General features: G+C 39.2%; 1 protein-coding gene across 4 annotated transcripts in view; it reads right to left on the bottom strand.

The window, feature by feature from the left end:
- Positions 1 to 24661, bottom strand: part of NYAP2 (neuronal tyrosine-phosphorylated phosphoinositide-3-kinase adaptor 2) — a 327009-nt gene that overhangs the window by 198780 nt on the left and 103568 nt on the right. For all 4 annotated transcript variants that reach the window (XM_015432881.3, XM_045367793.3, XM_015432880.3 and 1 more), the window contains one exon: positions 14376 to 14677. In XM_015432881.3, coding sequence (XP_015288367.3) covers positions 14376 to 14677 — 302 coding nt within the window. The remainder of the gene's footprint in view (positions 1 to 14375; positions 14678 to 24661) is intronic.

Here is a 24661-nt window from a genome sequence, read left to right as displayed (position 1 = left end):
CAATTAGGCTCTTGCATGTCTAACTTGGGCGTCAAGATAAAAAAAACATGGAGGAAACGCCTGGGTCAGTGTGGATATGACAAGTTTGAAGGCTCTTTGTGATATCTACAGATAGATGTAGGTGTAAAGATTCCGACATCTGAAGATAATGTGGAATTCATGACTTACGTATTCAACAAAGATTAGAGTGAGAAGCTAGGAGAGCCAGTGAGAGTTCAGAGACATCATTTAAGAATCAGGCAAAACAACAGACACCCTCAATGAGATGAATAGAGTAGTAAGAAGAAGAAAATTAGTAGAGGGTCAGGCATAAAAAGTCAAGGAGCATGGGATTTAGGAAGTATAGAGGTTCATAGTCTAAAATGCTAAAGAGACATACCAAAGGATGGGGATAAAAGGACACCATTGAGAAGAGAACCAAGATTCAATTTAGCACCATGGCTAGGGCATCAGAGAGCAGTGGATTTTGGATGAGGGTGGAGGCCGCAGAGCAAGCATGTGCAGGAGGTCTTTCGGCAACCAGCTGAGCAGGAAGGGAGGGATGCAGGATAGTGGCCTGAAGGAGCAACCTGCTCAAAGATGTAATCTCAAATGAGTTAATTTCATTGTCAGACTGCTCTGGGGTACATTCACCCATTAGAAAGATTTCTTCCCATTACTATTAAATCTATGAGATGGGGAGTAGCAGCATAAACAAGAAGAAGTCACTTTCTTAAAATTGAAAGAATATCATTTTATAGTTTTGTACAGTACCAAACGTTTTATGTTATCAAATGGTAAAAATGTTTTTGTCAGATATACTCTCTAAAAAAATACTGACTGAGGCCGGGTGTGGTGGCTTACGCCTGCAACCCCAACACTTTGGGAGGCCAAAGTGGGTGGATCACGAGGTCAGGAGCTCGAGACCGTCCTGGCCAACATGGTAAAACCACATCTCTACTAAAAATACAAAGAATTAGCCAGGTGTGGTGGCAGGCACCTGTAGTCTTAGCTACTCAGGAAGCCGAAGCAGGAGAATTGCTTGAACGTGGGAGGCAGAGGTTGCAGTGTGCTGAGATAGTGCCACTGTACCCTAGCCTGGGTGACAGAGAGAGACTTCATCTCAAAATAATAATAATAAAAATAAAATAAAAACACTGAGTTGGAAGGATGAGAATGAAGCCGAGTTATCTCTCAGGGAACATGTTGATATAAGTATAGGCACGGGCCAGGCATGGTGGTTCATGCCTGTCTTCCCAGCACTTTGGGAGGCTGAGGTGGGTGGATCACTTGAGGCCAGGAGTTTGAGACTACTCTGTCCAACATGGCAAAACCCTGTCTCTACTAAAAATACAAAAATTAGCCGGATGTGGTGGTTCACACCTGTAATGGCAGCTACTCGGGAGGCTGAGGCAGAGAATGGCTTCAGCCTGGGAGGCAGAGGCTGCAGTGATGAACCAAGATCACACCACTGCACTCCAGCCTGGGTGACAGAGACTCCATCTCAAAAACAAACAAACCAAAAAACATAAAACAAACAAACAAACAAAAGATAGGCAGCTCTGACGTGCCTTCTAAGGATGGTGGCATCCATTTTCTTTAGGTTTTAGGGGACATATTGAAGTCTAGAAACGTGAAGGAAAGGTGAAGAGAAAAGAGATAAAGAGGTGGAAGTCATTTAATAAAGGCAGGTTATGAACTCCTTTCTGCCATTTTGTTTACAAAATCCTAGTAATTATTAATTCAATAATTTAGTATAATACTTTCTAATGCTTTCATATAAATGCAAAGAAGAGATCAATCTTCATATAGTTTTGAGGCCAAACAGAAACAGAGACTAAGAGGAAAGTAGCAATGAGGGTTACATTTAGTGTTCTGCCCTTTCTCCACTTCATCTGCAGACATGCTTTTTGATGTCCATTCACCCATTACTGGAAATTGATGCAGTTGTTGCAATTAAGGAATTTATAACTTGGGAACATCGAGTCTCGTATTTGTCACCAAAATGCTACAGAACGGGCAGAGATCAGAAAGGTACACAGCATAAATTAACATCACCAATCCCTACAATCCAGGGGTTCTGGAGAATCACAGGTGAAAGCACTGGGAAGTGGGTTTGCTGTATCAAGAACACTGTGCATTATCTGTTCCACAACTATCTAGGGATTTAGGGGACCAGCTCCCATGCTGGGTCAACAATAGAGTTCCCTAATTAGGAAACTCAGCAGTGAGGATCATTCAGACTGATTTTTATGCACACTCTAATTTTAATGTTAATATCATTTTAGTGTCAGTATTTTACTTGGAACTTTATGTTCTAGAAGTTCTTTGGCCTGAGGACTGCTGGACTAAAGAGTGTATTTTCTTACATGTGAAGCCAAAGGAAATGAGATTTTTCCAACCAATAAAATAATCCAAGCACTTTGTGGAGGGATGATTTCCATTATGTGGAGCAAAGGAAAGACAAAGAGAAAAATAGGGCAGGGAATTATATTTTGCCCTATTTATTTGCCAAGTATTTAGATTGTATGTGATATTTATATTATCCCATGGAATTTTAGTTTACCTTTTGCAGTTTTCATTAACTTTCCATGAGTTGACTTTTGAAACATTCAACCAGGTAGTTGGATGGTTTCTAGGAAAGCAATATATGCCTGTTCTCCTTAGTATCACCCTGAGAACTCAGAATTCTAGGTTGGACACCAGATTCCTGCCCTCTGAAGTTTATACCCTGTATCATTCTCTCTCAATGAGTGCAGAGGCAGGACTGTGAATATGATGGTATTTCATTCCCTTGATAAAGTTAGGGATTATGGAAGAAGGTAAAGAGATTTTCCAGTTATAATTATTGCTTTTACTAGGTTGACTCTGAGTTAATAAGGAAGGAGATTAGGCCCAGTGTAGTGCCTCACACCTGTAATCCCAACATTTTGGAAGGCTGAGACAGGAGGATCATTTGAGGTCAGGAGTTCGAGACGAGCCCAGGCAACTTAACAAGACCTTGTTTCTACAAAAAATAGAAAAATTAACTGAGCATGGTGGCATATACCTGTAGTCCAAGCTACTTGGGAGGCTGAGGCGGGACGATTGCTTGAGTCCAGGAGTTTGAGGCTGCAATAAGCTATGATCATGCCACTGTGCCCCAACCTGGGCAACAGAGAAGAGAGACCCTGTCACAGAATTATAATAAAGTAGATTGCTCTGGGTGGGCCTGTGCTAATCAGGTGAACTCTTTAAAAGAGGGTCCAGGCTTTCCCTGAAAGGACAGAATCAACATCCAAGAAACTCTTCTGTTCTTGAAGAAGCAAGCTACTGCATGTTCTACAACAGCATAAATAAATAAATAATAAAAAGAAGTTTTGCCAACAACTATGTAAACTTGAGAAGGAACCCTGAGCCACAGATGAGACTCCAGCTTCAGCTGACACCCTAGATTGAAGCCTTGGAAAATCCTGAGCTGACTCTTAACCCGAGGAAACTGTGAGCTAATAGACGTATGTTGTTTTAATCCATTAAATTTGTGGTAGTTCGTTACACAGCAATAAAACATACCTCTAAATCAATGCCTGATTACAACAGACACACAGGTACATTGGACTTGTCGGTTTCTCATGGAAGGCTCCATCTGTGCCAACAACATGGGTAATGAGTCATATTATGAATCTAAGACACTGAACAAACTAGGCCAATGCTGAACTTAAGAGGAGGATGTTGGGTGAGACTATTAAAGAGGCAGGGTATTCTTTGGACTGGACAACAACCATGGCAAGAGCCGAGAGAAAGATACATTGAATGATGACTTGATTTGCAAACTGTTTCATTCATGAGCCTCGGGGTACGTTTAGAAAGAGATCACACATGGTAGATGTGGAACTCCATCTCCATCTGAGCAGTGCCTGGTTTGACAGATGGGTCTTACACTAGGAAGCCTAGCAGCATCTGATTCTGCCAACCTGGGAAGAGAAATCCAGGAATGTAGGCCTTCAGTGATAATCTCCTACATCCTTTCCTCATAAAACAAGAATATACATTAGAACACTATCCAATGCCAAAACAATGGAGATTTTGAGAGTTTGCTTTCCACCTTCTTTGTGCTTCATTAGTATAGTGCTAAACAGAGTTTTGAGCACTTCTTGGGGGCACACTATAAGTACAAGTGCCACTTGCTATGCGAACAAAGGCACTAACCAGGCAAGTTGCAGCCACATACACAAGCCTGTCAAAAAGCCACCAGAAAAGCCATTGCTGAGCCTTTTGAAGGAACAAAAAGTGTTGCTGAAAAAGGAAAGACTCTTTCAGAAGAGCCAAATAAATTCAGAAAAAGCCACGCAGCTATTCAAAGGGCTACATATGACAGTATTTGCTGAGCCTCTATCATCTCATTTATTTTCAAAGTCTGGCCAGGGACATTTGGGAAGTCACTGCTGTTCTCTTAACCACCCTCCCCTACCTAAGAATACAGCCTGGCAATGACAGGGGAAGGGAAGTAAAGTTATCAAGCATCTGCTATTTGTCAGACACTAAGCCAGGTGCTTTGCTAACTTGCTTTTCTCTGCCTAGCAACTTTGTAAGATGGATTATTTTTTGATTGCTGCTTAACAAGTGATCACAAATTTAGCAGCTTAAAAATCAATACCTTTACTAGCTCACAGTTCTGTAGATCCAATGTCTGGGCACAGCCAGAACCCAAAAGGCTACATTCTCTTCTCAGGGTCCCACAAGCTCAAATCAAGGTAGCAGCCAGGCTGAATCTTCGTTTGGAGGTTCCAGGAAAAAAATCTACTTTCAGGCTCACTCATTGTTGGCAGAATTCAGTTCCTTGCAGTTATAAAACCAGGTCCCAGCTTTCTTGCTGACTCGCAGCCATGGTGCTGCTCTCAACTCTCGGAGGCTGCCCATGTGCCTTACCACATGGCCCCTCTATCTTCAAGACAGCAATGGTACCTCACGTCCAAGGATGATACAGGAGTAGTACAGCAGGGAGTGGGGGAATCTTGAATACAGTCTTAGAATTCTGCCTACCACATATGGTCAGTATTATTTCCATCTTAGAGAAAACTGAGGCTGAGGGAGAGAAAGAATGCTAATGTCTGCAGCACTGATATGAAACCAAAATCTGTGTACTGGGCTTTTATTGTGCCCATCATTCAAATAGTGCATTGTATCTACTAGATGATTTTTCAGCTCTCACCCCCATCCATCCTTCTACCTCTTGGAGTCTCCAATGTTGTCTATTATTCTACTCTGTTTGTCCGCGTGCAGCCATTGTTTAGCTCTCAATTATAAGTGAGAACATGAGGTATTTGACTTCCTGTTTGAGTTATTTCACTTAGGATGACTTCCAGTTCCATCTACGTTGCTGGAAAAGACATTTCATTCATTTTTATGACTGTGTAGTATTCTATGATCCATTTGTATATGTATGCCACATTTTCTTTATTCAATCCTCCATCAATGGACGCTTAGGTTGATTCCATATCTTTGCTATTGTGAATAGTGCTGCAATAAACATACAAGCATGTAAAGAACTACCACAAATTTAATGGATTAAAACAAAATAAAACATTTGATGAAATGGTTTCTTTCCTTTTCGGTATATACCCAGTAGTGAGATTGCAGCATCAAACAGTAGTTCTAGTTTTACGTCGTTGAGAAACGCCTATACTATTTTCCATAAAGGTTGTACTAATACATATTCCAACTGACAGTGTATAATGTTCCCTTTTCTTTGCATCTTTGCCAACATCTGTTGTTTAACTTTTTAATAATAGTCATTCTGACTAGCATAAGATGATATCATACTGTGATTTCAGTTTGGATTTCTGTGATGATTGGTAATGTTGAGCATTTTTTCATATGTTTATTGGCTGCTTGTATGTTTTCTCTTGAAAAGTCTTTATATATGTCCTTTGCCTACCTTGTGTGCGGTTACTTGTTTTTTCCTAGAGTTGTTTGAGTTTCTTACAGATTATGGATATTAGGCCTTTTTCAGATGCATAGCTTGCAAATATTTTTTTCTATACTTTGTCTGTTTACTCTGTTAATTGTTTCTTTTGCTGTGTAAAAGCTTTTGAGTTTAAGTCCCATTTGTCTATTTTTGTTTTCGTTGGGTTTGCTTTTGAGGACATGGTCAAATTCTTTGCCTAGGCCAATGTCCAGAGGCATTTTTGCTAAATTTTCTCCTAGGACTTGTATAGCTTCAGGTCTTTATTTAGACCTTTAATCCATCTTGGGCTGAGAGGTATGGATCCAGCTTTGTGGTGGTTAATACTGAGTGTCAATTCGATTGGACTGAAGGATGCAAAACATTGTTCCTGGGTGTGTCTGTGAGGTTGTTGCCAAAAGAGATTAACATCTGAGTCAGTGGACTGGGAAAGGCAGACCCACCCTCAATCTTGGTAGGCACCATCTAATCAGCTGCCAGTGTGGCTAGAATAAAAGCAGGTAGAAGAATGTGGAAGAACTTGACTTGCTGCATCTTCCAACCTTCATCTTTCTCCCATGTTAGATGCTTTCTGCTCTTGAACATCAGACCCTAAGTTCTTCCACTTTTAGACTCTTTCACTTACACCAGCGGTTTGCCAGGGCCTTCAGCCACAGACTAAAGGCTGCACTTTTGGCTTCCCTACTTTTGAGGTTTTGGAACTCAAACTGGCTTCCTTGCTCCTCAGCTTGTGGATGGCCTATTGTGGGACTTCACCTTGTGATCGTGTGAGCCAATATTCCTTAAAAACTCCCCATCAAATATACATCTATCCTATCAGTCCTGTCCCGCTAGAGAATGCTGACTAATACAAGCTTTATTCTTTTGCATGTGGCTATCCAATTTTCCCAGTAGCATTAAATAGAGTGTTCTATCCTCGGTGCACATTTTTGTTAACTTTTTCAAAGATCTGTTGGTTATAGGTAGGTGGCTTTATTTCTGGGTTCTCTATTTCGTTCCATTGACCTATATGTCTATTTTTATACCAGTACCATGCTGTTTTGGTTGTAGTATAATTTATAGTAGTAAAGTCAGATAATGTGATCCCCCCTGTTTTGTTCCTTTTAAGGACTGCTTTGGCTATTCAGGCCTTTTTTCCTTTTTCTTTTTTTTTTTTCTTTTTTTGGTTTCATGTGAATTTTAGGATTGGTTTTACTCATTATGTGAAAAATGACATTGATAATTGGATAGGGATTGTGTCAAATCTCTGGATTGCTTTGGATAATATGGCCATTTTAATTATTCTGATTCTTCCAGTCCATAAGCATGGATGTTTTTCCATTTGTGACATCTATGATTTTTTTCATCAGTATTTTGTAGTCGCCCTTATAGAGATGTTTCACTACCTTGGTGAAATATATTCCTATTTTTATAGCTTTATAAATGGGATTAACTTTTTGAATTGGTCCTCAGCTAGATTATTATAGGTATATAAAATTCTATTGATTTCTGAATGTTAATTTCAGATCCTGGAACTTTACTGAATTCATTTATCAAATATAGGGAGGTTTTTTTGTGGTAGCTTAAGGTTTTTCTAGATACAAGATCAAATCATCAGTAAACAGGGATAATTTGACTTCCTCTTTTCCAATTTGGATGCCTTATTTATTTATGTATTTCTTACCTGACTGCTCTTGTGAGGACTTCCAGGAATAGTCTTTTTAAAAATGTTATGGCCACTTAAAAGTGGCCTGCACTAGGAACTGAGAAAGCAAAATCAAATATGTGGCTGGCCCTGACTGGTGCTGACTTAAGTCCTCAAACTAGGATTCTAATCTGGGAAACCTGTAAGTTCTCCAAGATACACACACTCACTTGCTTCCACTCCTTTTTCTTCAACTGTCTCCAGGTTGTTTCTAAAATTTTACATTGGAGGAAATTCAAATTCTGGCTTCTTTAAGTTGGTCAACACCAAACAGCCATAATCAACAGATATTCTTTGTAGGAAAAAGCACACTATTAAAATGTGTTAAACTATTTCTTCTCCAGATAAACCCCTGATTATACGAAAGAAAGGCACATGGTTGTCATGCCAGATTTTCTGGTTTCTAGAAATTGTTCCTTTAACTCATTGCTGGCTATGACCTGGATAGAGTAAGACAGACTATGCTGGGGAAATAGAATCAAAACTGTTTATAAGCAACATGAGAGAAAGGAACATTTGTGTTCTCTTTGTTGCTGGAGCTGGATTCCAGCAGAACAGGGTACACACTCAAAGTATTTTCTGAATAAATGGAGGCATGAGAAACCACATTATTAAAGGCTCTAAATTACTTTTTCTGGTAATTCTTTAAAAGAGATTTTGTGTCTATTTTTAAGGCAGTGACTTATAACAAACTTCAGCTTCACTTGGTTCTGGCTCAACCACCATCCCAAGACTGTAACAACAGCCATGACTGCAAATATTATAGCAGGTATCCCAATTTTTGCTTCCAAAGACATGACTCTACTAAACTTCTCTAAAACAAAATCAGAAATCAGGAGAACTCTCCCAATTCAAAAGAATTTGATTGCTTTGTAAAGACACAGTCATGAAATTATATAATAAAGAAGTTTGAAAATAACTTAAGAGGTCATAACAAATGGAAGGTAGGGATACTTAGCTGGTTCTTGTAAAGACTTGAAAATGTAGAGATAATTAGAGGTTAATAAAATATTATTTATACTAAATACTATGTTAGTACCATATTATTAAAAGATTATGCCTTGGGAATACTAATGTCACAATATTATTAAAAGGTTATTTTGCCTGAGGAATGTTTCTTAATGCCATAATATTGTTAAAAGATTATTACACATGAGGAATATTTTTCTTTTTTTTTTTTTTTTTTTTTGAGACGGAGTCTCGCTCTGCCGCCCAGGCTGGAGTGCAGTGGCCGGATCTCAGCTCACTGCAAGCTCCGCCTCCCGGGTTCACGCCATTCTCCTGCCTCAGCCTCCTGAGTAGTTGGGACTACAGGCGCCCGCCACCGCGCCCGGCTAGTTTTTTGTATTTTTTTTTAGTAGAGATGGGGTTTCACCGTGTTAGCCAGGATGGTCTCGATCTCCTGACCTCGTGATCCGCCCGTCTCGGCCTCCCAAAGTGCTGGGATTACAGGCTTGAGCCACCGCGCCCAGCCTATTTTTCTGTTTATTTGGGCCATTGTGCAATTTTTTTTGCTTCTTTTCCCGTTTGTTTTCATTTTATTTATTTTTGATACAGAGTCTCACTCTGTCGCCCAGACTTGACTGCAGTAGCACAATCTCAGCTCACTGCAATCTCCACCTCCTGGGTTCAAGCAATTCTCCTGCCTCAGCTTTCTGAGTAACTGGGATTACAGGCTCCTGCCCCCATGCCTGGCTAGTTTTTGTATTTTTAGACAGATGGGGTTTCACCATGTTGGCCAGGCTGGTCTTGAACTCCTGATGTCAAATAATTCACTTGTCTAGGCCCCCCAAAGTGCTGGGATTATAGATGTAAGCCACCATGCCTGGACTATTATTTTTAATTGACAAAAATTGTATATATTTGCATGTATAATGTTATTTTGAATTATGTATACATTGTAGAACGGCTAAATTGAGCTAGTTAATATATATATATAAGCTCACATACTTTTTTTCGTGATAGTCACCATGATGTACAATAGAAGCTTTGAATTTATTCCTTCTAACTGAAATTCTGTATCCTTTGACCAATATTTTCACCCACTCCTGCCCTAGCTCCTGGTGATCACCAGGCTACTCTTTACTTCTACAGGATTAACTTTTTTACACTTTACATGTAAGATCAAGTGGTATCTATCTTTCCATGCTTAGCTAATTTCATTTTACATAATGTCTTCCAGGCCCATCCATGTTGCCAAAAATGTCAGGATTTTATTCCTTTTTATGGCTGAATAGTATTCTATTGCATGTATGTGTGTGTGTGTGTGTGTGTGTGTGTGTGTATGTGTGTGTGTGTGTGTGTGTGTATAAATGACATTTTCTTTATCTATCTGTTAATGGGCACTGAGGTTGATTCCATATCTTGGCTGTTGTGAAGATTTGTGCAATAAACATGAGAGTAAAGATGTATCTTCACCATACTGGTGTCCTTTGGAAATGCACCCAGTAGTGGGACTGCTGGATCATATGGCAGTCCTATGTTAAATGTTTGCTCTATTCACTATTCCTTAATGGTTATCTTTGTCTATCAATAGTGTATAAGGGCTGTCTTTTCCCCACATCCTCTCTAGTGCTTATCTTTCATATTTTGACAACAGCCACATGTAAAATTTTTAAGGCTCTGACATGTGAAGTGGATGTGCATATCTTTTCTTTTCCTCTTTGTTTTTAATATATGTGTTATACCAGACCAAAATTTCATGTTATTCGGGCCTATTAGAAGTGGTGGTTCAATAGTATTCAGCTACATTTGTACGGCACCTTCTTTGTACCATGCACAATCATTGGCATTAGTTCACTAGGTTGTGAGGGGTGCAGGATCTGATCAATTCTTCCATTATTCACAATCACTTTAAAGGTAAAGAAATAGTCCCAATTGGATCACTTGCCTAAAGTCAACATTTGCCTGTTGGTCCTAAGTACCGTCTCTTTTGCCCAAACTAGACAGCATTTCTAACAATGACATTATCAAGGAATGGCTATGTGTTTACCTGAGGAACGGGGATGACCAATGTGAGGGTGCACACACCCTCCTTTTGTTGGATCACACGTGAGACACAGCTCATAGGGTCTCTCACTCTTTCTGCTTAACCCCCTTTATATCATCTAATCTTTCTTCAAAACAAGCAGGAACCACACTGAAGCAATAAAAAGGAGTAATTAAAATATTTATAGTATACTGATTGTCAGTTTATGCTCACCAGTATATAAATTTTTAAAGGTGTTACTGTTGTAGATAATCTGAAAATAGAACAGTAACTATATATTTTTAATATAACAGAGTTATAATTTTTAAACACTAAATTATACTTTTTTGGTATGTGATTTTTGTTTGTTTGTTTGTGCTCATCAGTTTTGTTTTTTTTCTGCTTTGAAAAGCCATTCTGTAGAGTCCAGTTCTTTTTACTTTTATCCACAGGGAAGTCATAATCCCTTACTTAAATAGAAGCTGGTTACCATGGCAATCATTCTAATGGCGCTGAATCAATATTTTGATTTTGCTGGCATTTAATGTAAAAAGAAAAGACAGGCTAAGATTTATAAAAGTCATTTTTTATCTTTGTTATACTGTTGATAGTTAGAAAAATTATAAAGAAAACATATGCTCTATAATGAACTCCAGTTATAACACAATTATACAGAACTGACAGTTCATAAAAGAACAATCTACATATTTATATATTAATAATTTTGGCTCTGAGGATACACATATATACACATGCATTTGGACTCAAGATTTTTTTCCCATCCCTGAATTGAGCCCTGTCTCTGTGCTATTATTGAGGTCATAAATTGGTAGAAGAGATTTGCATATATCTACTTTTGCAATTGCCATTTTATTAAGTGTTCTGAAGAGAAAGTAAAATTCCCATGAAGAATCAGTTCTCTGTGGAAGTCTACCATTTCTGCACTGGGTCCCGATAACTTACGTAGCCCACTGAACACCCTCAGAGCTCTTTTTTGAGGAGAAATGCTGGATTTGGAGTTGGTGTTTAATGAGCTCACTACCTATCAGTATTTTTTCCAAGTCTAACAAGTCTTTGCTGCTGCAATTTAATCACATCTGCTATTTTGTCTTCCGAAAAAATAAAGCTTGTTGAGCTGCTGCCTTCTGCTTGACAAGAAGGCATTGGGAGCCCACTATCCTTGAATAGTGAAGACATCTGAGAGAGAATTATGAGACTGTCTGCCCCAGGAACTAGCTATGAAACATCCCGAATGAATGGGAATCCCTTCTATTTTTAAGACAAGTGAATTGCCGCTCAAATTTTTCTTCTGTGGGACAGTAGTCATGATTTTCTCCATACTTTCATTCTAGGTAGCCCAGCTCCCCCTCCCCAAAGGGGGGCTTTTCTGAGGTGTGTATTTTACACTCTTTCCAGAAATGTTCCTGCCAACATGACACATAACACATCCCTTACTGGCTACCTTTGTCCTTCTCATCTCTCTTCTGTTTTTGGGTGGATCTTTTATTTCCCTTTATACTTGAGTTATTCCTGACTGCATTCAGGCCCCCCATCTTTCAGAGATCACTTTCTTACATCAGCAATTTTCTTTTGAAAACAATCTAACATAATTTATTATGTAGTTTTCTGGCAGTAGAAGTAGGAGAGTGGTGACTTCTGCACAGAGAATCACAGAAAATAAAGAGAAAGGAAAAGCACCATGTATCAAGGAAACTTAAGAACAACATTTAAAATTTACAAAAGGTAGGCATCTGGGGCCTTTTAGTGTACTACTGAGCTAAGGAAACACCTATTAATACATTGTGTCTAAAAGCATCAATGTGTTACAAGCTGAAGGACTTACTGATAACTCTGAATCAAGAGAAAAAGAGTCAAATGTCTAATACTCTAAGAGGGCAGAGGAATAACAGTTACACACACACACACACACACACACACACACACACACACGAATGTTCATTGTAGCACTATTCATTGTAGCTGCAAAACAGAATCAATCTGAGTATTCTTCAACAAGACAATGATTAAATAAATTACTTGACTGTACATTTCTCTCTGTTAAAGTTGTTTCTTGACAAGTTGCACACCATGGAAGTCGGTTACAATCAAAGAAGTGAAAATACAAAACACAAGACTCTATGCACTATGATATCAATTTTGCAAATATGCAAACACATACATGTTATTCACATGTGTCTTAACCACATATACTTACATGCAAAGCATTTTTTTATATGTATAGTAGGAAAAACTGAAGCCACAGGAGATTTTTTTGTAGAATTTATGGACTGACTCCATCTCCAAGCATTTATTGGTATTATTCAATACGCACTGAAGATATTGGTTGTTTTTGGCTAAAGGCACCTGGCACCAATGAGAGAGAAAGGAGAGACAAGGATGATGGCAGAGACAGCACGTACCTCATAGGCATCTGACCTCATGGACTGCCTATGAGAATCTGTGGAAAGATTAGGCCAGAAGGCCAAGGGGCTTTCATGAGGGACTAGGGAGCCCATGTGACAATGAACACTGCCTAGCTGAAGAAAGGACCATGTGGCTCTCTGAGGCAAATATAACACTTGGTACCCTAGGGGCTCAGAGAAGCTTGCTGTGGAGAAAGGAGAGTGGGGCAGAAGAGAAGCTATGGGATCCGGTGGAACTCCTCTCTCAAACCGTCACTGGCAGCATTGGGAACCTTGAAGTGTTTTCCACATTTGCTATGTAAAGATCTGAATGTGCCTATGCAACGAGCTGAATGTTTGTGCTCCCCAAATTAGAATGTTGAAACCTTAATCCCATAATGATTGTATGTGGAGATAGAAAGGGAAGGAGAGCAGTGCTTTCATGAATGGGATTAGTGTCCTCCTATGAAGAGGCCAGTGAGGCCTTTCTGCCCTTTGAGGATACAAGGAGAAGCTGGCAGTCTGCAACCAGGAAGAGGGCCCCAACAGAGCTCTCAGGCTTCCAGCCTCCAGAACTGTGAGAAATAAATTGCTGTTGCTTATATGCCACACCCAGGCTATGGTGTTATGTTATAGCAGCCCCAACTGACCAAGATAGCTTGTGTCAAGGCACACTTGACACAAGTCACTGGAGTAAGGCTCCTTTCCCACCAAGGAATTCTTGGGAGTAACTCAGGGAAGCTGAGACTCTACTAAATTCAGTAAGACCTAAAGAGCTGGTGAGACCTGGTGTTAATGTGACCTAATTTATATTCATAGACCAGCAAGGAGGCTGGGATATATTTGATTTGTATGTTTCATAGCTGAGAAAAAACGCAGGCAGGTAAGAGTAAAAACTGGAGATAATAAGTAGAGTTTAAGATTATAATATGCGCACACACACATAAATCATAAATTCATATTCATTGGAAAGAAATTCACCAAAATGTTTAAAATGATTATTTCTCAAAGATAAGATTATAAGCTTTTTCTTGATATTTTCCTGATTTAAAATGTTCCCTTAATAATCAAATAGTAATACCTTTAATTATATAAATAGTATAAGAAAATATAACTTTTAGATATATTTCTGGACAGAATAATTTTTGAATAATTTGAAGCTTTAAAGGATGAAAAAAACTCATATATTGCCTTCCCTTTCTGAACCATCATAAATACATTCTTCTGGAAATTTGACAACACACTGATAAATAACCTTCCCTTCAATTCTTTTCTGGGACTTCAGGGTGAGAGGCAGCATTATGTGGCCCAGTGAAGAAGGCACTTGCTCCTGGGCATGCTGACGGAACATACTATCTGAAAAACATTTCTAGGTGACGTGGGCATGGCGTGTTTTACCTTCAGTCCTCTCAGGGGGTTTCCCGCTCTTACTGGCTGCAGTGCTGCTGACCGTCTCTGATGAGGTGCTCAGCTTGGTGCTGGGGTCCCGCTTGGGCTTGGGTGGTGGTTGCCTCCGTGAGCCACAGCTGCTGTCATCGTCTGTACCCCCAACTGAGTGCAGGGACTGTGATCTCACAGAAAAGCCGCTGGAGCAAGGATGGGGGAGTCTGTCCTGAGGAGCAGGCATTGTCATGAATCCCATGCGGAAATGTTTGCCCACGTAACTCCCTTCGTGGCCTCGCCCTACTTCTCCACCTATGCTGTAAAAGAAAGCAAACCAAAAACCATGAAGATAAAAGGAGCCAGGATATACAAGATCACATGTGTGAGCATATTTCTAATACGGAAACTTTCAAATCTTCGTTTTAGTCTGGTGAAAGGCTACCTTTTAAAACAAACTCAAGTAGCATGAAAGCATTCTAACTTTTGTGTTAAATGTTGTTTTCCCCAAAGGAAAGAAAAAATACGGCATAGAACACTTATCTTCAATCACTTTATATTTACTTTGAGGTAAATCTTCTCAGTGGCTTAAAACCGTAAACAAAAATTCCATGACAATGACTCATAGATTCCTTTCGACATGTGACTCAGTCCTAGTGGTCAGCACTTGGGACTCTTGTCCACTTCATCAAAACCATTCCTGCTTTTATCTGCTTAACATATTGGAGAAAATGAAACAAACAACAATAATAAATGTTCTGTTACCAAACACGAAAGAAAGAAAGAAAGAAAGAAAGAAAGAAAGAAAGAAAGAAAGAAAAAGAAAGAAAGAAAGAAAGAAAGAAAGAAAGAAAGAAAGAAAGAAAGAAAGAAAGAAAAGAAAGGAAGGAAGGAAGGAAGGAGAGAGAGAAAGTGAAGGAAGGAGAAAAAAGATAGAATGTGACTTGTGAAATAACTGTAATCAATTACTATCTGTATGGAAATATAATTATACACACTAATTTCTGTCACTGGTAAATATTTTATTGAAAATGTTTACTTCCTACATAATAGTGAAATTCACTTCTCTGTGCTGATGTAGTGTCCTGTTACATCAAGTGTATCATTTACTTATTTAAAAATTTTAAACAAACAAAAAATTTTAGTGACTCAAAAAAAAAAGAAAAAAGAAAAAAAGAAAGAAAGAAGGAAAGAAAGAAAGAGAGAAAGAAAGAAAATGAAGGAAGAGAAAGAGAAAGTGAAAAAGTGAAGGAAGGAAGGAGAAAAAAGAAAAGAGAAAGAGGGAAAAAGAGAAAGAGAAAAAGAAAAAAAGAAAAAAGAAAGAAAGGAAGGAAGAGGAGAAAATGAAAGAAAGATAAGGAAAGAGAGGGAAGGAAGGAAAGAAAAGAGAAAAGAAAAGAAAGAAAAGAGGAGAGGAGAGAAAGTAAAAAGCAAAGGAGAGGAAGGGAAAGCAAAGGAGAGGAAGGGAAAGAAAAGGGGAGGGCAGGAAAAGAGAAAGGAAGGAGGGAAAGGGAAGAAGGAAGGAAGGAAGGAGGGAAAGGGAAGAAGGAGGGAAGGAGGGAAGGAAGGAAGGAAGGTAGGTAGGGAAAAGAAGGGAAGAAGAAAGGAAGAGAGGCAGAGAGGGAGGGAGAAAGGAGGGAGGGACGAGAAAATATTTGCTTAAATTGGTGAAGGTATTGTCAACCACTCTCAGTCCTCCAGAATCTTCAGTTACATTAGAAACAGTTCTACTAAGAAATCAGACACAGAATAAAACAGCAACATTGAGTAAAGAGGTGTAGTTTAAATATCATTTGATCCTGAGATTATTCTAAGCACTTCATAAATACTCAGGGTATGCAAAGTTTCCAAATGTAAGGTTCTTAAGTTTTACATAGGAAAGTTTGGACAAAAATATTAAAATATAAGAAATCCCCTCTAATTTTGAAATTCAAGCAATTATTTAGGAAATGACTCTTGGGTCTCTGTCTATGCTATTAAGTAATAATGCCTCCTTTATGAAGAGAAGGGACACAAATGTGAATGTAAACTTTTAAAAGGAAGATTTTTCTAGAGTTGCTTTTTATCTATGAAGTTATTCACCAAGAGTAAACACAACGTTTTAAAAACATCATTACAAAATATTTGACTGATTTTCTTAGATATGTTTGAATGGTAAGAAGTACCTCTGAGTATATGAAGTCTGGAAGCTTGTTGAGTCTACCTTTCCAGACATGTAAGTTTATTCAGATCTTCGTTTACTAAAACTAATTTTGACTGGCTCTGCCTTCATAATATGATGGAATTTTATATCTTTCATATCATTACAATGTTTGTTGTAATTTTAACATTCTATTAGGAACAATAATGAGAAATGAGATTTTCTTTCCCTTCTTCAACCGGGGACTTATGACAATTACATGTCCTTTGGCGATATAGCCAGGAAGAATTTAACGAGAACATTAGATTCTTGATTCTGGCTTTTAATACCAATGATAACTTGCCTCTCAAACCAAAATGTTTGATATGTATTTTTTTCTATTTTCAATGATATTCAGACACTAAGCATGGAGTACTATCTTTGCAATAAAAGTGGTTGGAATTTCAGTGCACTAAAAATCAACAGTATCCAGAAGCATGAATGGAGTCCAAGTGACAGCTAAGGGGCAGTGTTCACATCATAGCCGAAAGTATCCTAAGTCAGTGCAGTGTTTTTATGCTTTCTTTCTCTCTCTCTCTCTCTCTCTCTCTCTCTCTCTCTCTCTCTCTCTCTCTTACTCTGTGTGTTTTAAGGAATGGCAATTAAGACATACATTAGAAGCTTATCCAAACAGAGTGGTTTGTGAAAAATGAAGAATTTGAGAAAGGATGGGGTAGTGGATGTGAGGTGCAGTCTTGGTATAAGAAGGTCTATCTTCAGTTTGTGATGATGTGGCTTTGATCTTTCTCATAGATGATATACTTGATGTAATCTAACTTTGCTTTCAATTATTTTTCATCCTAATGTCTTTTGTTCATTTCTGTTGCATCACTGCACAAAAGGTGCTTTAAGGATTTATTTAGCCAGTCATCCCATTTCTGGTAACACAGCCACCTGGGGAAATTTATGCATGTGTTAATGCACATGGGAATTTATGAGAGTTACTAAAAATAATTGTATCAGCAATTTCTCAGTTACTTTTGACCTAAATGGAGACTGAACCTTTTCCCAGACTGATAATTTACTCTGCTGTTTCATTTCAGAATTATCTTTTTTAACAGCACACAACAACTTAATCTAACTCTATTTGCTTTGGTTCATATATGGCTTTTACACACACACACACACACACACACACACACACACAACCATTTCCTTCAAAAGAAATTCAATGCACTAGCAGGTGCCACTGCAAGTTTAGTTTGACCAGACTGTAAATGCAAGATTAAGAAGTAGGACAAAAACTAATTTGGATGCAAAGACCATTGTTCAAGTCAAGGCTAGGGACAAACAGTAAAGGTGATGGCACATCTACGTTCAAGAGACCCGAAAAGATTATTAGTCCAAAGCAAATTGAAGATTGTGAAATGCAGCATACAAGTAGTTTCTGAATTTGCTAGGAACCTGTGGAGTTTTTTTTAAAATATACAGATTCCCAGACTCCATATGAAGGGCAATGATTGAATCATACCTGTTGAATCAGAATCTCTGTAGGTGTAGAAGATGAGTTTGTGTTTTTAAAACTATATCCAGATGTTTCAGATGTAGCTAATCCAGAACCCCCCAGAAATATTAAGAACAATAGTTAGGGCCATTAATGAGTAGATTCATCAATTAGAAGCAATCAGGAAGAGGCAAATACTAGGCAAAATATCACGAATGGGAAAACATACAACCTATTAGCCAAATCTTACTAGGTTATCCTGCAGTAACAAACAATCCCCAGTCCCTAATGTTTTTTAATGACATAGGTTTGTTTCTTGCTTGTATGAATGCACATCAACTGCAGCTCTGTTTCACGTACCTTCTTCATCCCAGGATGTAGCCCCATTGGGACTTTCTCTCCCGGCAGAGAGGGAAAAACACCAACTAACTTATGCAATGTCTCTCCTGGCTTCTGCTCAGATGTGGCTTATAATCTTCCCATCACTCTCCACTGACTAAAACCAGTCTTATGGTCAAGCTTGAGGTCAGTGGCCTGGGGACATATTCTCCTCCAATAAGAAAGTACTGCAAGTCATATGGCAACACATGGGGATGCATATTCCTTGTACAGGTAGGAGATCAAATACCTGGCAGCTGTGATGGTATGCAACTGAGATCTCTTAAGAGAGCACTTGCCATGAGGAATGAAGTTAGCTGACAAGACAACAATGATCCATTGAGTGCTTTATGTTTCCAATCCCTATAACTCTGGACTCTACACAGAGTTAAAAGGTCCAGGTCCCCAAAGAGGGCACACTCTTTTTAGAAGATACAGCAAGGGTCCCATTGAACAACAACTTAGAGCTGCCCCTTGGGCAACTTGAACACCCCTTGTGTAGTGGGTAATAGGCAAGAAGAAGCTGATCATGGTGGTGTGTACCTGTTTCCCAGACACTCTGGAGACTGAGGTGGGAGGTTTGCTTGAGCTCAGGAGTTCAGGGCTGCAGTGCGTTATGATCATACCACTGCACCACTCCAGCCTGGGCGACAGAGCAAAAGCCTAGCTCTAAAACAAACAAACAAAACAGAAGAGTCGTTGCCATTGTGGAAGAGATCCTTGATCCTGGTCAGCAGGAGGTAAGGCTGCTTTTATGCAATGGGGCAGAGAGAAGTATGTGTGAAACCAAGGTAATCCACTTGGGTGCCTCTTGGTACTGTCTTGCCCAAATGTGACTTTGAAAGGTCACATGCAGCAATCCTGGCCCAGAAAGGTTATGGTTACCAGGGGCTCCAACTTCTCATGAAAGAGAGATTAGTCTCTCCACCAAGTAAGCCATTGAGACAAGTGGAAGTGCTTCCTGAAGGTGCGCTGAATTTCGGATGAATGATGGAGGAGGGAGATGATGAGAACCAGTCGTATCTCCCATACAAACTGCAGTGATGAGGACTATAGTTTATCTCCCTAACTGCACCCTTCCAAGTTTCCCCTCAGGAAGAGCCAGAAGGGAGCCAGGAGAGAACTGTTCCCCAAGCCTGCAGGAGAAGGACATCAGCTGAGTCTAGGGAGTGAACTGTGGCAGCTGTGGAGGTGTGTGACTCAGAAATCCCTCAAGAGAGGACCTTCTTTGAGGACAGCAGTCAGCTGACAGCCACCAGCGGCCATCTTCCAAATCTGGTGCAGCATTTTTGTTGAGGCTATGTTGTCCATGGGCAGCTCCTAGACAATGGATGAGCACAATGAGGTATTACACCTGGTTACTTCTTCCCAGATTTGGGCAACCTTTATAGCTGGCTTTCCCTATTGCACTGGTCAAGACCTTCCTTCCCATCACTATACCACAGTCTGATGATCTTCCTATTCAATTGCTTTTCCTCCCTCTCTCCTTTTACAGGTGCTAGACCTGTATTGTGATCTGAGGCTTGTCCTGCCTCTTCCTGCTTCCGCCTTCTTTATCTCTCACAGGCATTCTTCCCAACAAACCCCCCAGACTTCTAACTCTGTCATGGTGTCTGCTTCCTGGGAGACCTGAACTGACATACTTGGGAACACTTATACAACCTCTGGCATTCAGAAACCAAAGAAGCAGGGAAAGAGAGAAGGCATCACGACAAATGGAAGACCCCAGAAATAAGGAATGCCTGTAAAAATAGGTCATTCTCCTGCTTCAGACTGAGCATTTAAATGAGGCTTGAGGATTTAGAAGCTAAATGCACTATAGGAATATTTGGCTGGAAGTGAAAGTTATGTGGGCTAAAGAAAGAGTCTTGTTGCAATAAGACTCCAACACTCAAGATAGATTAAGCCTGACACATCTCATGTTATAAAAATAAAAACAAGTTTCATAATCCTGAATTTAAACAAGTATGCTTTTTCTCATATAATGAAGGCAATGTTGTGAGATCTACTTGTGTGTTGGTTAGTTATTCCATTACAAAACACAAAGTGTAAAATATCTAAATCAAGGAGGGTTATTTTTCCAGAAGTAATTGGTGCAATATTTGTAAATATCTCCACCAGACAAGTTATTGGCTAGTAGAGAGGCCTGGATATTTGTGCACTGGAATCATGGAGTTATAGACTATCCCAGTGCCATTATTTAGCAGCCATATAACATTAGCTACTGAACCCCTGGGGCCATTTCCTTAGCTGTTTAATAGTGGCATTGGCCCCATCAAACTGGTATCAAATTTACCTGATATACTGCATATGAAGCACTTAGCAGTGTGATATATAAAATGCAGTCAATAATTTTAGCCTTAAAATTCCTACATTTATTTAAGTCTTTTCTTACTGAATTTTGCTTATAGGATAATCATTTGCATTATAAGGCCATGCCTGTAAAGCATGCCATATGGTACCATGTAACCTCAGAAAACTTCACACAAAGAAAGTCAAAATAAAATCCTACATTTAACTCAAGGTATCAAGATAATCTAGGCAACTGTACCCCTCATGTTATTAACTTTCTTAAATACTTGCATCAGTTTTTCAAAGCACCTGCTGATCAGGACTGATAAAGAAAGGTACAAAACAAGCACTTCAAAATTTCTCTGACAATGCTAATCAACATGGTTTGTTCCTTGTCTTGTTGTCTCTTGAAATCCATCTGCATTAATGTTGTGTATTCCCTTATGAGAACTGCTTCCTTCCGAAGATAAACAAAATCCATGAGAAAGGTGAGCTGCTGAGGTGAGACGTCATCTTCAAAAGTGACAGGGGTGTTGTTTCTGCATGCAATTTTGAGGCAAATTTGTCAATATTTTGTAATAGAATTTTCTTTGCCAAGCACTGGGAAAAACATAATCCCACTCCAGATAGATAATGATGATGACAATGATGTAGATTGAGAGCTAGATGATTGATAGATAAGTAGATAAAGACATTGATCCTCTTTTATGCACATCTAGAAACTTGAGATACAAACTGAAGGGTTGCCTAGGAGTTTGCTTGCTTGAATAGTTCTTTTCTGTAGTGATACTTTGGAGCTGAGCTCAAAAACCTATCTCTGAAACTGATTCATACTCCAGTATATTTCTATCTTTGCAAACTTTGCAAACCATTTAGGATTTTTTTCTGTTACATTTTCAAAAAGATGTATTTATCTAGTATTAGGGAAAGGGCGCATTCAACCATAAGTTAAGTGGGGGAACATCTGAAAGGGAAATGGTGGCAGTTACAGCTGTAAAGAAGAGGATGAGATTTGCCTGTGGGCAGGTGGGCCACTGTTACCTGTGAACTCTTGGAATCTTTCATGTGGGCATTTCACTATGAAGGAGTAGAAAGAAACTAATATTTATACTTTCTTCCTTAAAAGTATGACTTAAAAAGTTTATATTTGATGCTGCCTCCCTGTTGCCTTTTCTTTAGATGCTCAAAGCCAAATGCTTACCTAGTTCTGCCCACTGAACGTCCCCCTGGCCCATCCTACCAGAAGGATCCCTGCTCCAGTATAACGGCCTTTTCTAGGTATCAGGACCAGCTAGGTTGAGCTATGTTCATGGAAACTGGCCATCAAAAGAGCCACGAGTAACACCTCTTCCTGTCTGACAAGGAATACACCTCAACTCAATGTCAGACTTTTAAGAGAGAGGCATAATTAGTTTCATCTGCTTTGATTTTTGGCAGATGGAACTTGTCATACAATTCATCATGTTCACACACTCTTCACAGCCCCATTGGCCTTGAGTACAAATGGCTGGTCACATTCACTTACCCCCAGATTCATGAAAGCAGGCATTCTGTCTCCTTGCTCACCACGCTAGTCACTAGCACACATTTGTTTTATGAAGGGAAAAGTGAATAATGGAAGTAAGTCCCCTTTGAAGATAGCCTAATAGAAGGATTAGTTAAAAAAAAAATTGTGGACATATTTCACTTTTGCTTCCCAGGGATGCATTCTCCCTTATCTTTGCAATGGAAATTTCTGTAGGGAAGTTTTTTTTTTTCTTCTCGGTCCACCATATTGCTCAGTCTCAGCCACACAAATGTTGGATCACCCTGGCCACCGTGACTATTTTAGGAACTGGCAAATGCCTCAAGGTGGTCCAATCAGATTGAACCCAGGGCACGCATGAAGCTGCACTGGCCAGAAATCTGGACCTGCTTCATCATTTTTCCCATTGTGAAGGAAGATAAGTGGGACCAGGTCTCAGGCCTTGAAGAAGACCTGGCTATAACTATGTCTGCAGCTAGAATAATCCCAGAACTGTTGAGGTATGTCAACTACTAAATTCCAGCTTGTTGAAGCCATTTATATTTGGGTTTCCTGACAGATGTATTGGGAAAAGTCCTAAATGAACCAGTGTAATAATCTGCAGACAGTAGTTACTAAATAAAAGCTATTGGCTAACTTTTATGAGAAAATGCAACAGGTGTCAGGGATAGACTGGGGATGATACAACATGGCAAACAAATGCATCCCACTTTATTATTTGAAAAAATCCTTCCTATTTAACACTATGAATAAAAATAATTAACTGCTTTACATGTTTTCCCTATATCTAGTTTTTAAATCAGGCAGTATACTTGGATATGAAAACTTGGCTTCAGTAAAATTAAACTGTGTTCATATTTTCTTCCAAATTGTTCACTCACCATTGCCCTTAATGTTTTCTCTGAGCCACATATGCTCATTCAAAACCATAATTTGTGGATTTTTTGCCTTAGGCTCAAACACTCATTTTCACCACTTCATATCCTCAATGATATCTATTTTCTACTTTTATGCACCTAATATTTTAACTCTCCTAGTTTTTTTCAGACATTAATTTCCTGTGTCTGGCTGTTTATTGATACTTCTTGGATATGAAGGTCAAGTGTTAAAAATGGGATTTTTACACATCTTTTTATTAACTGCTGTGATGAACTGTTACAGAAAAATAAAATAACACAAGAAATAAAAAACTGTCCTGAAGAGAAAGGACTCAGTTTCTATTAGTTCCAGATATTATATTTTAAGATGATGATGATGATATCCCCCCTCTCCCCGAGACGGAGTCTTGCTGTGTCGCCCAGGCTGGAGTGCAGTGGCGCATCACGGCTCACTGCAACTTCCACCTCTCAGGTTCAAGCAGTTCTCCTGCCTCAGCCTCCCAAGTAGCTGGGATTACAGGCTCACGCCACCATACCCAGCTAATTTTTGTATTTTTAGTAGAGATGGGGTTTCACCACGTTGGCCAGGCTGGTCTCAAACTCCTGACCTCATGATCTGCCTGCCTCGGCCTCCCAAGTGCTGGGATTACAGGCATGAGCCACTATGCCTGGCCTAAAATGATATATTTTAAACATCAAATACGTTCTTTCTCCTTGGTAGGAGATCTCACTTCTGCCAAAATTCAGTATTTTAGAATTTGAGATATGTAACTAACCAACTTATTTACTAGCTATCCAATTATAGGTAGAAGACATAGTTTATGAACTTCAATTATACTTATCTTTATAAAGAAACACTTTCCAGGGTTGTTATAAAGTAAAATGAGATAAAACATTTTAAAATAACCTATCAAGGTAGCTGATATAAGTACACGTGCTATAGACTGAACATTTATGCTCCCTGCTTCCCCCATCCCAAATGTATGTGTCGAAACCTAATCCCCAGTGTGATGGTATTTGCAGATGGAGACTTTGGAAGGTGATTAGGTCTTGGGGACAAAACCCTCTTGAATGAAATTAGGGTCCTCATTAAAGAGACCCCAGAGAGTTCTCTTACCCCTTCTATGGTGTGAGGACACAGAGAAAACAGCCGTCAACGAACCAGGGAGCAGGACCTCACCAGACACTGAATCTGCCATCAGCTCGATCTTGGACTTCCCAGCTTCCAGAACTGTGTGAAATAAATGTCTGTGGTATTTACCCTAGCAGCCTGAGTGTACTATGACAGAAGCCTGGACAAATATTAATTTACCTCCCCTTCCTTCCTGACTTATCTAACTCTGTATCAATTTTTATCTTTCCATTCCCAGTCATCAAATAGGCGTTTTTAATAAGTTTCCACCCTGCAGCACCATGAGGGAAAACATACGCTAATCATATAAATACACTTTGTTTATTTTTGTAAGAGGGCTTCGACAGTATTGTCACATAATATACTTCCAAATCCAGATAGTAAATAAAGAGAAAAAGTCAAGGAAAAAAAGCCATAATTATCAGCAGGACATAATTATAGAGTTGCGCAAATCTATTGAATGGATTTTATGGTCA

This window comes from Macaca fascicularis, chromosome 12, assembly GCF_037993035.2.
Source record: "Macaca fascicularis isolate 582-1 chromosome 12, T2T-MFA8v1.1".
Lineage (NCBI taxonomy): Eukaryota > Metazoa > Chordata > Mammalia > Primates > Cercopithecidae > Macaca > Macaca fascicularis.
Note: the sequence above shows the minus strand (reverse complement) of the source record. Positions and strands in the feature narration are given on the sequence as shown.